Raw genomic sequence first — 14558 nt, forward strand, 5'->3', positions numbered from 1 at the left:
GATCCTGTGAGGATCTGTCAACATTTTCTTTCCACAGTCTCGACATTTTTTGAAGCCGGACCGTGGAGTCGTCGGTTCGGATGAGGAAGCCATCGAGTAAGAGTTGGTATTCGAGGAATAATGAAGAATATATCTGACTAACGAACTGAGCAACGCGATTCCGAGGCCCACGAAGCGCGGAAAAACGGAACTGGACAACGGACGCTGCGCGAGTCTATTTATACACATGACGGCGGCGCAGATACGGAGGCTGTCGAGGGACATCGGCTCGAGGGACGTCGACGCGCAGCGCCCTCTACTGAAAAAAATGTTCCGAGGCCAGCAAGCTGGAGATGATCTATCAAGATAAGGAATACGTCGGAGGTCACAATCCCTTCAAAGGAGGCAGTTTGTTAAAAGGTACAGAGGCAAAAAGATGCATTAACACCGCTTGACCCACTTAGGAATCTGCTCTTGTACGAGTATCCACACAGTAGTGTTGCGTGAACGCTTGAATCGAACTCCATGTAGCTCAGTGTTTGAAGACGTGCATTACTTACCGTAATAGAATTTCTGATGATTGTATCTGCCTAGATTCACATGCTGTGCATATGATCCGACATCCAGTGGTAACCGCAGAGTATTGCATCTGGTCTTTCGGGGACTGAAAGGGGACGTCGGCATAAGCGCGTCTAACACTATCCCTATCGTGACATGTAGTGTACCCAAAATCCCTCACGTGCCGAGGTCCCTCCGATTGCATTTTTTCTGCCATGAGGGAGCCCAAGACTATTTTGAGTGAGTACATGAGGAAGAGAGAACTAGTAAGATGTCTATGTTCCTTCCACCCCAAGCGGGGAGGTAGGGAGGGCGCCTGTGAATCTAAGCAGATACAATCATCAGAAATGCTATTACAGTAAGTAATGCATGTCTTCTGATGCTTGTTAATCTGCTTAGAATCATATGCTGTGCATAGACTAGCAAGCAGTACCCAGAGTTGGAGGTGGGTTGTGAGAAGGAACAGTAGAGAAAAGATATCTTAGTATTGCTTGTCCCACCTGAGAATCAGACCTAGAATAAGTGTCTAGGCAATAGTGTTTTGTAAAGGTGTGTACAGAACTCCAGGTTGCCGCTTTGCAAATGGACTGGAGGGGAACATTTGCAATGAATGCTATGGATGCCCCAGTGCCCCGAGTAGAATGTGCGCTAGGCTTTAAGGGCCGTTCTCTCTTAGCAAGAGTGTAACATAGTGTGATGCATTTGACAATCCACCTTGAGATAGCCAATTTAGAGACACGATCCCCTTCTCTACCAGCTGCCACTGAAACGAAAAACTGGTAAATTTTCCTCAGTGGTTTAGTTCTTTCCAGGTAGAACATGACTGCCCTGCGCACAACTAGTGTGTGTAAGCTTCTTTGGGCCATGCTTGTGGGATTCTGGAAAAAGGTAGGTAGTTCAATCGATTGGTTCACATGGAACTTGGAGAAGAATTTAGGCGCAAATGTGGGGCGAGTGTGCAGAACTACCTTTATCCCTGTGGACTGTAACAAAGGGGTCTAGAACAGAAAGTGCCTGTAGTTCGCTAACCCTTCTAATAGAAGTGATAGACACTAGGAAGGCAGTTTTAGAAGTCAGGTCTTTTAGACTTGCTTTATGCATTGGCTCAAAGGGAGTTCCCATGAGCCTGGTCAAAACCACATTTAGGTCCCACCCAGGAGCTGGGTGAGAAATGGGAGGATAAATCCTCTTAACCCCTTCCATAAAGGCCTTAATCAACGGTATCTTCCTCCACAACACCTTTTGTTGTGATGTGGTGTAGGCGGAGAGAGCAGCCAGATGAACCTTTAAGGAGTTGAAGACCAACCCAGTGTCTAACAGATGGGTAAGGTACAGCACAATGTGTGTGGATGAGCAATCGATGGGATTGACACCCTTGGAATTACACCAGATGACAAAAAGTTTCCATTTGCTGGCATAGCAATAGCATTTCTAGCTTCCCAGAGTATGTCCATGCACCTCTGAGGGAGCTGTAGGTGTCCAAACTCTATGACCTCAGGAGCCAGGCTGCTAAGTTCAGAGTTTGTGGGCATGGGTGAAGGGTCTCCCCCCTGTCCTGAGACGACATGTTGTATGGGCAGGGTAGTTTTACTGGCGGGGAGAGGGACATTTCTATCAGATGAGCGAACCAGGGTTGGCGGGGCCACCAGTATCATGGTAACTGGTTCCTGGTGCATCTTGTGCACAATCTTGTTGAGAAGGGGAGTCTGGCGATAAGCGTAGACAAATTTCTCTGACCAATTTATCCAGGGACCGTTCCCCTTGGAGCGTTCTGGGGGTACCTGGAGGTGTAGCCATGGCATTGGGTGTTCTCCTGAGTTGCGAACAGGTCGATCGCTGGGAAGCCCCCTTCTGCGAAGACTTTGGACACAATGTCTTCATGCAGACGCCATTCGTATTCTTCGGGCAGAGGAAAATCTCTGCTGAGCATGTCTGCCAGAAGATTGAGTTCCCCTGGAACATGTTGGGACAACAGAAACATCTTGTGTCAGAGCCCATATCCAAATGTTTTGGGACAGCTTTGATAGCCCTGGAGAGTGAGTGCCCCCCTGTTTGTTCAGGAAATACATGGCTGTAGTGCTGGCCGTTAGAATCAGCACCGTCTTCCCTTGTACTTGCATCTGAAAGGCCTTTAATGCCTTGAATACCGCTAATAGCTCCAGTAAATTTATATGGTTGGAGGCTACTTGAGGGGACCACACCATGTGCTGTCTGCTGAAGCAGGTGAGTCCCGCACCCCGTGAGAGATGAGTCTGTCGTGAGAGTGGCTTCCACTGCAGGGGTGGTGAAGGTCTTCCCCTTCAAGAGGTTTTCTCTTGACCACCACTGTAGAGAGAGAACGAGGGCTGGCGAGACAACTACCAGATCTTTTCATTGTCAGCTGGCCTGGCACCACTGGCTGTTGAGCCACTCTTGCATGGGACGCATGCGTAGCTGCACGTGGAGAACCAAGTATATGCATGACGCCATCATTCCTAGAAAATGCATGGCTTTGCGCACCGTCACCTCCTGACTCGCTACATATTGAGGGATCTGAAAACGCATGTTCTGAACCCTCTCGTTGGAGGGGAAGACGAGGCCATCTTTCGTCCAGATTAGAGCTCCCAGAAATTGTTTCATTTGACTGGTGACTAGACTGGATTTCTGCTCGTTGATGGAGAACCCCAAACTGAACAGAAGGTCTACGGTCTTTAGGGTGTTAAGACAACATGTGTCGTACGAGTCGCCGGTTATGAGCCAGTGGTCGAGGTAAGGGTAAACCGGGATGGATAACCTGCGGAGGTGTGCTGCAGCTACTGCCAGGACCTTTGTAAACACCCTTGGCGCCGAAGAGATGCCGAAGGGGAGTACCTTGAATTGGTAATGCCTGTCCTCTATCATGAACCTTAGATATTTATGAAATATGAAAGTATGCATCTTTCATGTCCAATGTTGCCATGTAGTCCCCCTCTTTCAACAGTGGGATCACCTCCTGTAGCGTTACCATGCAAAACCTGAGGTTTTATGAACTTGTTCGCTGGGCGCAGTTCTAGAACAGGGCGCATGGTGAGGGTACAAGGAAGTGCACTGAATAAATATCCTAGTTTACCTGAAGAATAGGGACGGATTCTATGGCGTCCTTTCCCAGCAGCGCTTCCACCTCTTGATTCAGGATCTCCAAATGGTCCGGTGAAAGGCGCCGTGAGAGCGGTGGTCTGAATTGTGGAGGTCTGGCGAATTCCACGCAGTACCTGTGGGCGACCGTCTTTATGACCCACTGGTCTGAAGTTATCCCCTCCCATGCCGTGAGGAAAGATATTAAGCGCCCCCCGACCGGGGTTACATGGGAGTGTACCTGGATCTGATGGTCATTTCTGACCAGAGGCTGCGGCTTGGGGCCTCTACCTCTGGCTTTGCCGCGTCGCTGACCCCTTGGAGGGTAGTATGCAGGGCTTCCTGATGTTTGTCCGGCATTGAAGTTTCCCGTGCCATAGTTGTTCTGACTTGCATGGGCCTGCCCTCAAAAAGACTGCAGAGAATTACTTCCTCTCTGGGGGGCTGGAGGGGAGGTCTTTGAGTGATTTGTTGCAGAGGCTTAAGAGTCTCATGCTCTTTTTTGGTTGTGTATATGGCCTCATCGACCGCCTTTCTGAAGAGGTTAGCTTCTTCAATTGGTTTATTGATGAGCGAGGCCTGTGTTTCAGGCTTAAACCCTGAGGTACGCAGCCAAGCGTGCCTTTTGAGAAAGGTTCCCTGGGCCAGAGACCTGCCTGCTGTTTCAGCTGTGTCCAGAGAGTTCCTTATTACATTCTGGTTCACCTGCCTGCCTTCGGCCACAATAGTGAGAAGCTTCGACCCGACGGGCTCTGGGACCTCTTGGAGACCTTCCTGTACAAGGTTCCATTGAGCATCAGCATAACTCGCCAATAGCGTAGTGTTATTTGCTATGCGCATGGTATATGCGGCAGCCGAGGTAACCCGTTTACCTAGGGCATATAGCCTCTTGGATTCCCTATCCGGAGGCGCCTCCCCCGTAGCAAGGGGGTGGCGTGCCGTTTAATGTATTGAGGGTCCGAAGGAGCTGGCCGAAATAACTTTTCAACTCTTGGGTTCACTGCCCAGGTTTGAGATGGTGACACCAGGGAGGGAGCCAATCTTCTCTTAATAGAATTAGGGAGGGGAATGACCTGGCTAGAGGGAGGTTTCTCCTTAAGAATATCCTCTACAAAGTCCTGCTCAGACACTGCCTCTTGAGTAGAGATTTGAAAATGCTCAGCTGTCTTTTTTAACATGGTATTGAAGGCCATCTGGTAGTCTACAGGCGAGGCCTGGCGAGCCTGGGTGGACGGAGGGGAATCTAGGCACAATACATCAGTGTCCTGATCTTGCTGGGGAAGCGTCCATGGGTCCGTTCCCACTTGCTGGGTTTCTTCCCAATTGTCTGTGGCATCCGCCTGTTCCTCATCGTAATTCTGTAGGAAGGAAGGTTCTTCATCTTCACTGTAAATGTCCCTATAAGTATCCATCTGGACGATGTCTTCATGCTGGACGGGGACAGAAGGCTGATCGTCTTGGAAATGTGAAGCCGATTGAAGATTAGGCTCTCCACAAGATCTTTTCGGGGAAGGATGCTCAGAAAAACAGATCATCCTTTGAAGACGGTCCATACACCCTTCCAACGTCTCCCTTGTCTATTTAGAGAACCCAAAAGGGCCTACGGGTGGAAAAGCATCTTCCGCCCTTTGGCGCCAAAAATTGTCTCTCAGGGTGTTGGAAAGACACTCTTGACTGTCCTCATAGGCATCCTGAGAGTCGGGGCACCATGGCGTATCCAAAGATTTGTCAGCGGCCTGCCCCATGTTTTTTCAGTGGAACAGGAATAAGCCCAACCGCCAAAGTAATTCCCGCGATGCTGTGTTCGATTATCGCCGAATCGGCGTGAGTTAGTGGGTCCGAAGGACTATAGGTAGACTGATTGCCTGCTGCAGCGTTAGAGGGCCTATCGGTCGATTTTTCGCTTTGAGGCCTACTTGTGATTTTTGGGCCTACCGCGGCCTTCGGGACCGTCGTAGCATCAGATTTCCATGCTTCGACGTGTAAACCTGATTTAGGGGTAGTGCCCTTGTTTGTTTTGGAATGCCCAGTCGCAAGACGCTACTGCAAATGCAGGGAAGGCTTTGGATCTGTACGATCCGAGAAATCCGCCGAAATTTTCGACGGCCCTGCTGGCACTTTCACCTTTTTCGACGTACCCGGCAAAATAGGTGTAGGTGTTGTGTACTTAGTGAAATGAGATTGTAAGCCCCTGTCACCAGGTGTTGTCCTTGAAGCGGGACCAGAGTCGGGCCTTAAAGGGTCAGGGACGGGCGTGGAAGACCTAGAAGTGTCCGCCTCGAGGTCTATCACATCCGCAACGGGTGTTTGGTCATCGGAAGTACCCCCGTCACTTTTGGCGGGTGTGGCGGTGGGGGAAGGCTGTTCCACCCAAGACATACCGCATGCGGCCCAACGCTTTACACGGCGCTCCTTAAGGGCCTTAGGCCGAAGGAGTTTACAAGCCACACAATGCTTCTCGTTGTGATCTAAGGAGACAGGAGTTGCACGTCCTGTGTTCGTCCTTCCAAGGATATCTGACCCTACACTTAGGGCAGAACCTAAAAGGTGTCCTTTCCATAGCAAAAGGGGAAGATGACCAGACGGGTAAAGAGGGGGGAAAGAGTAAAGAGATACCGGAAATATGGCCACCCCGACCTCACTCTCCCTACTGTAAAGGCCGGCAAGAAGTCCCGGCCACGTGGATGCCTCAGCCGCCAGATCGTAGGCGCTGAAATCCACCGTTGTAGACAAGTCCCTCATAGTCTTTGTCGAATTTGTTCTTGGCGTCGAAATGACTTAAGGGGGGGGAGGGGAATAACCGACAAGTCTGTTTAGGATAAAAAATGTCTCTTATGTAAGAGCTCCACTGTAGGGCGACCAGTTATCTGGGCGGAAAAAAACAATCTGAGGGACCTCGGCTCGTGAGGGATTTTGGGTACACTACACGTCACGCTAGGGATAGTGTTACAGGCACGCCTATGCCGACGTCCCCTTTCAGTCCCCGAAAGACAAGATGCAATACTCCACGGTTACCACTGGATGTCGGACCATATGCACAGCATGTGATTCTAAGCAGATTAACAAGCATCAGAAATTCAGTTTCAATGAGCAGGAGCTAAAACCAGCTCCTGGCTGCCAGGCATCGCCCAGTAGGCAGGAGCTACCACTGGGGAACCAGCAGAGACACGGCGCACCACAAATCTAACTTCTACAGACAGAGAATAGCAGAGTTCATTGCAATGTATAATCCATCAGGAAATTGCAGATTTAGAGACAGGACCCCCCTTCTCTACCAGCAGCCAAGGAGATGAAGAAATGACCTGTTTTCCTTATTGGCTTTGTTTTGTCTATGCAGTACATCACTGCTCTCCTGACATCAAGTGAATGGAGTCTTCTCTGTGCTACATTCTGTGGGTTCTAAAATAATTCTGATAGTTCTATTGCTTGATTTACATGACATTATTTAGGAGAAAAACATGGATGTGTTCTTAACACTACCTTGTCTTTATGAATGGTTACAAATGGATCCTAAATGGAGAGTGCTTGCAGTTCACTGACATTTGTTATTGAGGCAATCGCTAGAATAAAAGCAGCCTTGAAGGGGAGATGTTCAAGACTAGTTTCATGCATAGGCTCAAAAGGGGACCCCATTAGCCTGGTAAGAATGACATCCAAGTCCAACCCTGGGGGCGGAGTTGTAATTGGGTGATAGAACCTTTTGACCCCTTACATGAAAAGCCTTAACCACGGGAACCTTCCACCAAGAAACTTTATGTTCGGAAGTGGAATATGCTGAGTACAGCTAGGTGAACTTGAATAGAATTAAAGACTAACCCGAATCCAAAAAATACAGTAGATGGTGTATGATATTAGAAGGTGAACAGTCCGCACTTCCACTTGTTGAAATAAAAATGCCTTAAGTTAGGCTTACGTGCCTCTTTTGTTGTCCATGAATCATCGAGGTAAGTTTAGGGGACCAACATTTGACTTCAGACCCAGACTGCTAGGTTCAGTGTTTGAGGACATTGATTAAGTGTTGACCCCTGATGCTGGGATAACATGTTGTAAGGGCTTGGTAGTTTGACTGGTCGGTAGTGACATTTTGAGCAGGTGTGAGAACCAAGTTGGGCAGGCCCACGCTGGAGCTATTAGGATTGTGAGACACTCCTGGTGCATTTTGTGGATTATTTTGTTGAGCAGTGGATGTTAGCGGATATGCGTACGCAAATCTCCCTGACGAACGGATCCACAGTGCATTGCTCTTGACCAGGTCTCGGGAAACATGGATGCGTAATCAAGGCATTGTGTGTACTCTTGTGTTGCAAAGAGATCCATGTCTGGGTTCCCCCATTCTTTGAAGACGTTGGTAAAATGTCTGGGTGTAGCTGCCACTCGTTGCTCTGAAGGAAGCTGTGTGTTTCTGCTCAACTCGTCTGCTAGACAGTTGTGTTCCCCGGCGCTTAGAGAGACAGCTTCACCTCACTGATGATGCCCAACAAGGTTGAAACACGTCTATGGGGTTGCTGTGGTACTCTTGTTCAGAGGAGAATTGCCTAGCATTTCGGTGCTGGACTGCCCCTGGGCAGAACAAAGACTGATATGTGGGGAAATGTCTTCTCAGAACAGTGAGCTAAAGACTTGGTTGAGACTCTCCCAGGGGCCACCCACCCAAGAACAAGTCAATGTGCTGTGTCCGTGCTGCTAGAGAGTTTCCTAGACCCCACCTCTTTTGCTTCCCCTAGAACATGTTTTGACAGGAGGAAGATGTTTTGGTTGAGAGACCAGTTCCAAATTCTTTGGGATAGTTTGGACAGACAGTATGTCCTGCCTTGCGTATGTAAAACATGGCAGTGGTGCTGTCTGTGAGGACTAGAACTGTTCCCCCTGCAAACCGATGTTGAAATGCTAGAACGGCTTTATAAACTTACAGTAATTCTTGAAGGGTGATGTGCTTTTTTGACAATGATTGTGTGCACATGCTGTGTGTAGTTTCATGGAGAGAATGTGCTGGCCAACCTGAAAGTGACCGGTCTGTTAGTGTGGCTTCAACTGCATTGTTAAGAAAGGGTTTTCCTTTTAGCATGTTGTCCCTTGACCACCACTGCAGTGCTTAAACTAAAGATTGTGAAAGGACCACTAGATCGTCCCAGTGACTGTTTGCTAGAGATCACAGTTTCGCAAGCCACTCTTGCATTGGATGCATGCGCAATCTTGCGTACGGCACCGGAAAGATGCATGAAGCAATCATCCTGAGAAGGCGCATTGCCTTTCGCACGGTTATCTAACAACCAGCCATATAATTAGGAATTTGAAATGGCACGTTTTTGACTCTTTCTTTGGAAGCAAAGTCTAAGGCTTCTTGTGTCTGAATTAGTTTCACCGGACTGGGAATGAGACTTGATTTTTTTCTAGTTGAGAACCCCAATTGAAACAAAATGTGGATTCTGGGCCGAGTGTCCTAACACATTTGTGGTATGTCTACTGTTATGAGCCAGTCATCTCGATAAGGGTAGACTAGGATGGAAACTGCAGCCACTTCAGCTAGTCCTTTGCTGAAAACCGTTGGTGCAGAGGCTATGCTGAAGGGAAGTACCTTGAATTGGTAGTGCGTGTCCCCTACCTGAAAGCACATGTACTTTCAGTGTGCTGGCAACGTTGAAATATGAAAGTATGCATTTTTCATATCCAATGTTGCCATGTAATCCTCCCCATTGTTAGATATAGATGCAACAAACAGATGGAGGAAAGACTTACTATCAAAGACAACCAGAAAGGGTACTCAGAGTCACAGAAAAAAATGTGTCAATGAGGAAAAGAGTTCCCACTCAGGAGAGTCCAACAAAAATCCAAAAGTCCAGCAAAAAGTGCTCAGGGACTCACTAGGTGGGGAGAGTTGCACACAAGATGAAAATTCCCCCTATTAGTCTGGATAACCAAACTTACTTGATCCTCTTCTGGTTTCTCTCCTTCAGAATTCCGCACAGTCATCTCAGCCACACCTCCTCTCAACACTTTGAACAGGTACATTGATGCACTAAAGCAAAAAAAATGCAAGAGCGATTAAAAAAATAATTTGAAAATAAAGCCATACACTTTGAAGTATACTTTGCAAATGTAATCATGCATAATGTGTACAGCCACTAGCAAGCTTTTCCAAAGCTGTCTGTGTGAGGGGTGTAAAGAGACCTAAGCTGAGTGGAAGAAAATGGCGTCCCACCATGTTAGACCAAAACTCTCTTGAAAGGTAAGGTAAGGCAACAGAAAAATCAGTTGTCAATCTTAGGAGCTGACTGACCCCCACATTAAATTATAATTAGTCCCATATACATACACAATAAAATACATCACACATAAAATACTGCTCTTCAGAGACTTGTCAGGGACCCTGTCTCTAGTCAAACCCCACCCTTTCCTAATGATTGTGATGCAACAATCCCAATATGGTATTTAACACAAACTTACCACACTGGGCTCCATGATTCACAGGCCCAACATATAACTGGTTGTGTATCCCCTCTTTCACCCTTCTAGTGGCACAAGTCTGATATGTTGATGTTAGGGAGAATTCTCAAAAATGTGCTAATTCCCTCCACCTTAGAGACCCACAGCAACTTTGTGGATTTTGAGGACTTGATTTTTTTAACCTGGAGAGAGAGACCCTTTTTCCCCACTCTCTCTCATGTATTTTTATGTGATTTTATACACGGTTTCTTTTTGTTTATGGAGTCTAACCAACTTCATAGACATCTTTTACAATTGTGTCACTAAGCAACTTCAGTGCAGTGCCACATGGAAGCCTTCTAGATTTCCAAAGGTTTAAATACCTTCTCTGGGATCAACTGCTGTTTCACAGGGCAGTAAAATGAAATTGGCTTTACTTGGCATTGTACTTGCTAGGCCCAGCACACCCTATCCTAAAATAGGATGCTGGAGGGGTTACTTAGTATCCCTTGTGTCTAAACGCTCATGTAACATTTTTTAATTTTATGTTACCCTTTCCTCAATTGAATGGCTGGTGGCAGTGGTTTCGTTTTGAACTACCAAGGTTTGCATTTACCGCGACCGTTCACGGACCCGGTAACGTTAACCACAGGAGCCATCTTTTTCAAAATGGTGTCCAGCCATCCTTGTTAAAATGGTGCCCAGTCTTTTTTCGCCATGTCTTTGTGGAAAGGTGCTTCTAGAGTTTTTCTCTGCATGCCAAACCAGGTTTGGTCTCTTTATTCATTCGCCTTTGGCGGGCTTCAGGACAGAAACCAGCCTTTGGCACCAGAGTGTCTGGGGTAGGCAGGAAGTGAGGGAGGTGCCCGAAACTCCCTGTGCTTAGTCTCCTAGGAGACCCAAATGCACTCTGGCGTGATTGGCTGGCTGACTGTCCGGCAAGGACAGCCACCCTGCTGGGTGAGTGACAGCTAGGCTGCAATGAATGGGAGATACCTAAATAAAAGGCGAGTCTCTTGGCTTGGATGGCAGAGTCGACCACTGGACGAAGGAACCGACGAAGAGCTTGAAGTGGAGGACTGCTGCAACTCCTGGACCGTTGGTATGCCCGGTGAAGACCTGCTGCAGGTATGAATCACCAAGTTCGCATCGACAGAGAAACCCCTGCAAGGTCGACTTCTCCCTTTGAGTTGGTGGGACAATTCAACTCCCAAGTAAGCCACCTGGACACCCATCTCAGAGCTGGTTGAATTTCCTCAGAGTTGCTTCAGGAAACCGTAGAGCCAGAGAGCGGGACACCAGATTGTGTGCGTTACTTGTAAACTGGCCTCCCCACGAAGCAGGACTGACCAAGCATGACCCCCCTCAGTCAAGCGCGGGATCTCAGATGTGAGGAAAGTCCACCTTGACAGCTAGGAAGGAAATAGTTTCTTACCTGTAACTCCATTTCTCCAGCATTGGTATTTTTCATGGATTCACATGCTTAGAATATTCCCCGTCGACAGACTGGGATCCCTCGGTACACTTATAAAGCCGTTTCCCATAGGAAAACGTTCGACACTTGTGGGTCCTATCTACTTCGTTTTGGGCCCGTGCACGCATGCCCCCACTAAGACATAGCGGTATAAATGCCCCGTCCCCGCGGTTCCCTTCAGATTTCGACCCCTCCAAAGCAGAATGGGGTGAAACCTAGATATACAAGACGATTGCATTCCGGGGAGGCCGGCGGGCGCATGTGAATCCATGAAAGATACCAATGCTGGAGAAATGGAGTTACAGGTAAGAAACTATTCCCTTCTCCAGCATTGGATCTTTCATGGATTCACATGCTTAGAATAGAATGCACAGCAGTGATCCTGAAAAAGAGGAGGTGTGAATGCAATCCGGTAACCTCCCAAGCATATGTATAGCGAACCACGCTTACGTAGGATGCCAATTTAAAATGCGCAACAGTACATGCACAGATCAATACCTATATACACATAAATATATATATATACACATCCTTATATACATCCATATATACATATGTCAAAATAAGCACAGACCCTTCTTGAAAAGGGCTCACCTTATTGAAACAGATGGCGCAAGACTGCTCTTCCCATTTGTATTTCGTCCGCATGCTGCCGTTCGAGGAAAAGCATCTTCCGCCCTACCCACAACACCGTCGCCGACGAAGTTGCCCTTGTGGAATGAGCTCTCGGACGCCCTTGTAGCGGTTTTCCCGATTTTGAATGACAGAAGGCAATCGTCGACGAGACCCATCGGGTCAGTCCCTGCTTTGAAATTGCCAAAGGACCATATGCAACGAAGAGTTGTTGCGTATATCTAAGTTGCCGAGTCCGATGAAGGTAACATTTTAGAGCTCTCTTGACGTCCAAGGTATATAGGACTTTTTCCGCAGACGATGAAGGGGTTGCGAAAAAGGTGGGCAGGACAATGGATGAGTGCTTATGATAAGCCGTAGGAACTTTTGGTATGAAACAAGGATTCGTTGACAGAACCACTTTGTCCTTAAAAAACCTTAGGTACGGAGGGTCTATGACTAACGCTCGCAACTCCGAGATCCGCCTAGCTGATGTTATAGCTATTAGAAAGGCCACTTTCCATGACAAGAACTTCATCGACGATGTGGCCATTGGTTCAAAGGGTGGTTTCATTAATCCTGCTAGCACCATATTCAGGCTCCACGTTGGTGGAAAACGTTTTACCGGAGGGACCGTCCGGAACAAACCCCTCATGAAGTGTTTCACCAACCTGTCACTAAACAAGGGAGACGACTTCCTTCTCCTCGTGAACCTAGAGATGGCCGCCAGGTGTACCTTTATTGATGAGAAAGATAATCCGCTCTTCGCTAGGTGTAGCAGATACAGCAAAAGCTGTTCCGGAGTAACCCTTAGAGGTTGCACTCCCGTCTGTCCTTGACAACACGTACAGAACCTTCTCCACTTGTACGACTTGTCGGTGGAATGGGCTCGCGCTGCTTGCGGGATCCTCCGACAGTCCGACGAAATGCTCAAGGCACCAAAATCTGAAAAGTCAGGAGCCAAGCTGTGAGATTGAGACTGTCTGGATCGTGATGCCACACTGTTCCCTCGTCCCGGGACAGGAGATTGGGAACCTTCGGGAACGTTATTGATTGATCCACTGACAGGTGAAGCAGGTCGGAAAACCACGGCTGCCTCGGCCAACACGGTGCCACTAGGATGACCCGGCACCTGTACCTGTGTATCCACTGCAGAGTTCTCTGTATCAGAGGGAACGGAGGGAAGGCGTAAAGGACTTGTCCGTCCACGGAAAGAAGAACGCTTCCCCCAGCGAGCCTTCCTGTGGCCACCTGCTGGCATACATTTCGCACTTCTTGTTCCTCTTCGTAGCGAAGAGATCCAGCGGAGGCCGTCCCCATTTCTCGAAGACCTTCGACAACGGAACGCTGTACATCTCCCATTCGTGAATTTGGTCCATATTTCTGCTGAGCGAGTCCGCTTGCTCGTTCCGTACCCCCGGAAGATGATGAGCTACGATGGATATATCGTGTTTCAGATCCCAGTGCCACACTTTCTGAGCCTCAGTGGAAAGGGTTCTGGATCGCGTGCCCCCTTGCTTCCTCAAGTAAAATATCGCCGTCGGGTATGGACCCTCTGATGTGCGGCAGGAACGACTTAGGGCCCAGCGCACTGCTCTCAGTTCCATAACGTTGATGTGCAGGAGAGATTCCCTCCGAGACCAACGACCTTGCGTTTGTAGAGTGCCCATGTGTGCTCCCCATCCTGTCAGGGACGCGTCCGTCACTATGGTTAGCCGAAATTCCAGCTCCTGTAGGGGTACCCCTCTGGATAGATTCTGGAAGCTTTTCCACCACTGAAGAGCTAGTAGGAGCTCGTCGTCATCGACAGTCGGTTTGTCCGACCAGAGCCCTTGGGCCTGCGTCCACCGGTCCACCAGAAACTCTTGCACCGGCCTCATGAACAGGCGGCAGTTGCCCACCAGAGAAATGCAGGACGCCATAGCGCCCAGAATTGACATTTTCTCACTGGCAGTCTCGTATTGATTTTCAGCTGACCTGCCAATCGATTGAGTTTGGTGATTCTGTCGAGGGATGGCTTCACTAACCCTGACTGGGTCTCGAACTGTGCGCCCAGGAACAACAAGCTTCTCGATGGCGTTAACGAGGACTTCTCAAAGTTTACCGCAAACCCCAGCCGTTGTAAGAGGTGCATGGTGGCCTGCAAACTTGTGTGAGTCGACATAGGGGAGGACCCCCTCACCAGCCAGTCGTCGAGATATGGGTATACATGATGGCCTTTGCCTTCTCAGCCAGGCTGCCACCGGGGCCAAACATTTCGTGAAAGTTCTGGGAGAGGATTTCAGCCCAAAGGGAAGTACTGTGAACTGGTAGTGAGTCCGCCCTACCACAAACCTTAGGAACTTTGTGTCGCTGACACATCGGTATGTGGAAGTACGCGTCCTGCAGGTCCAGAGACGTCAGAAAGTCCCCTTCTTGG

General features: G+C 48.5%; 1 protein-coding gene across 1 annotated transcript in view; it reads right to left on the reverse strand.

Moving 5' to 3' along the window:
* The window catches only part of MYBBP1A (MYB binding protein 1a), a 1153837-nt gene that overhangs the window by 266531 nt on the left and 872748 nt on the right, over positions 1 to 14558 (reverse strand). The window contains exon 21 of the mRNA XM_069614733.1: positions 9556 to 9646. Coding sequence (XP_069470834.1) covers positions 9556 to 9646 — 91 coding nt within the window. The remainder of the gene's footprint in view (positions 1 to 9555; positions 9647 to 14558) is intronic.

The sequence above is a fragment of the Ambystoma mexicanum genome, chromosome 9, assembly GCF_040938575.1.
Source record: "Ambystoma mexicanum isolate Mex_15411 chromosome 9, UKY_AmexF1_1, whole genome shotgun sequence".
NCBI lineage: Eukaryota > Metazoa > Chordata > Amphibia > Caudata > Ambystomatidae > Ambystoma > Ambystoma mexicanum.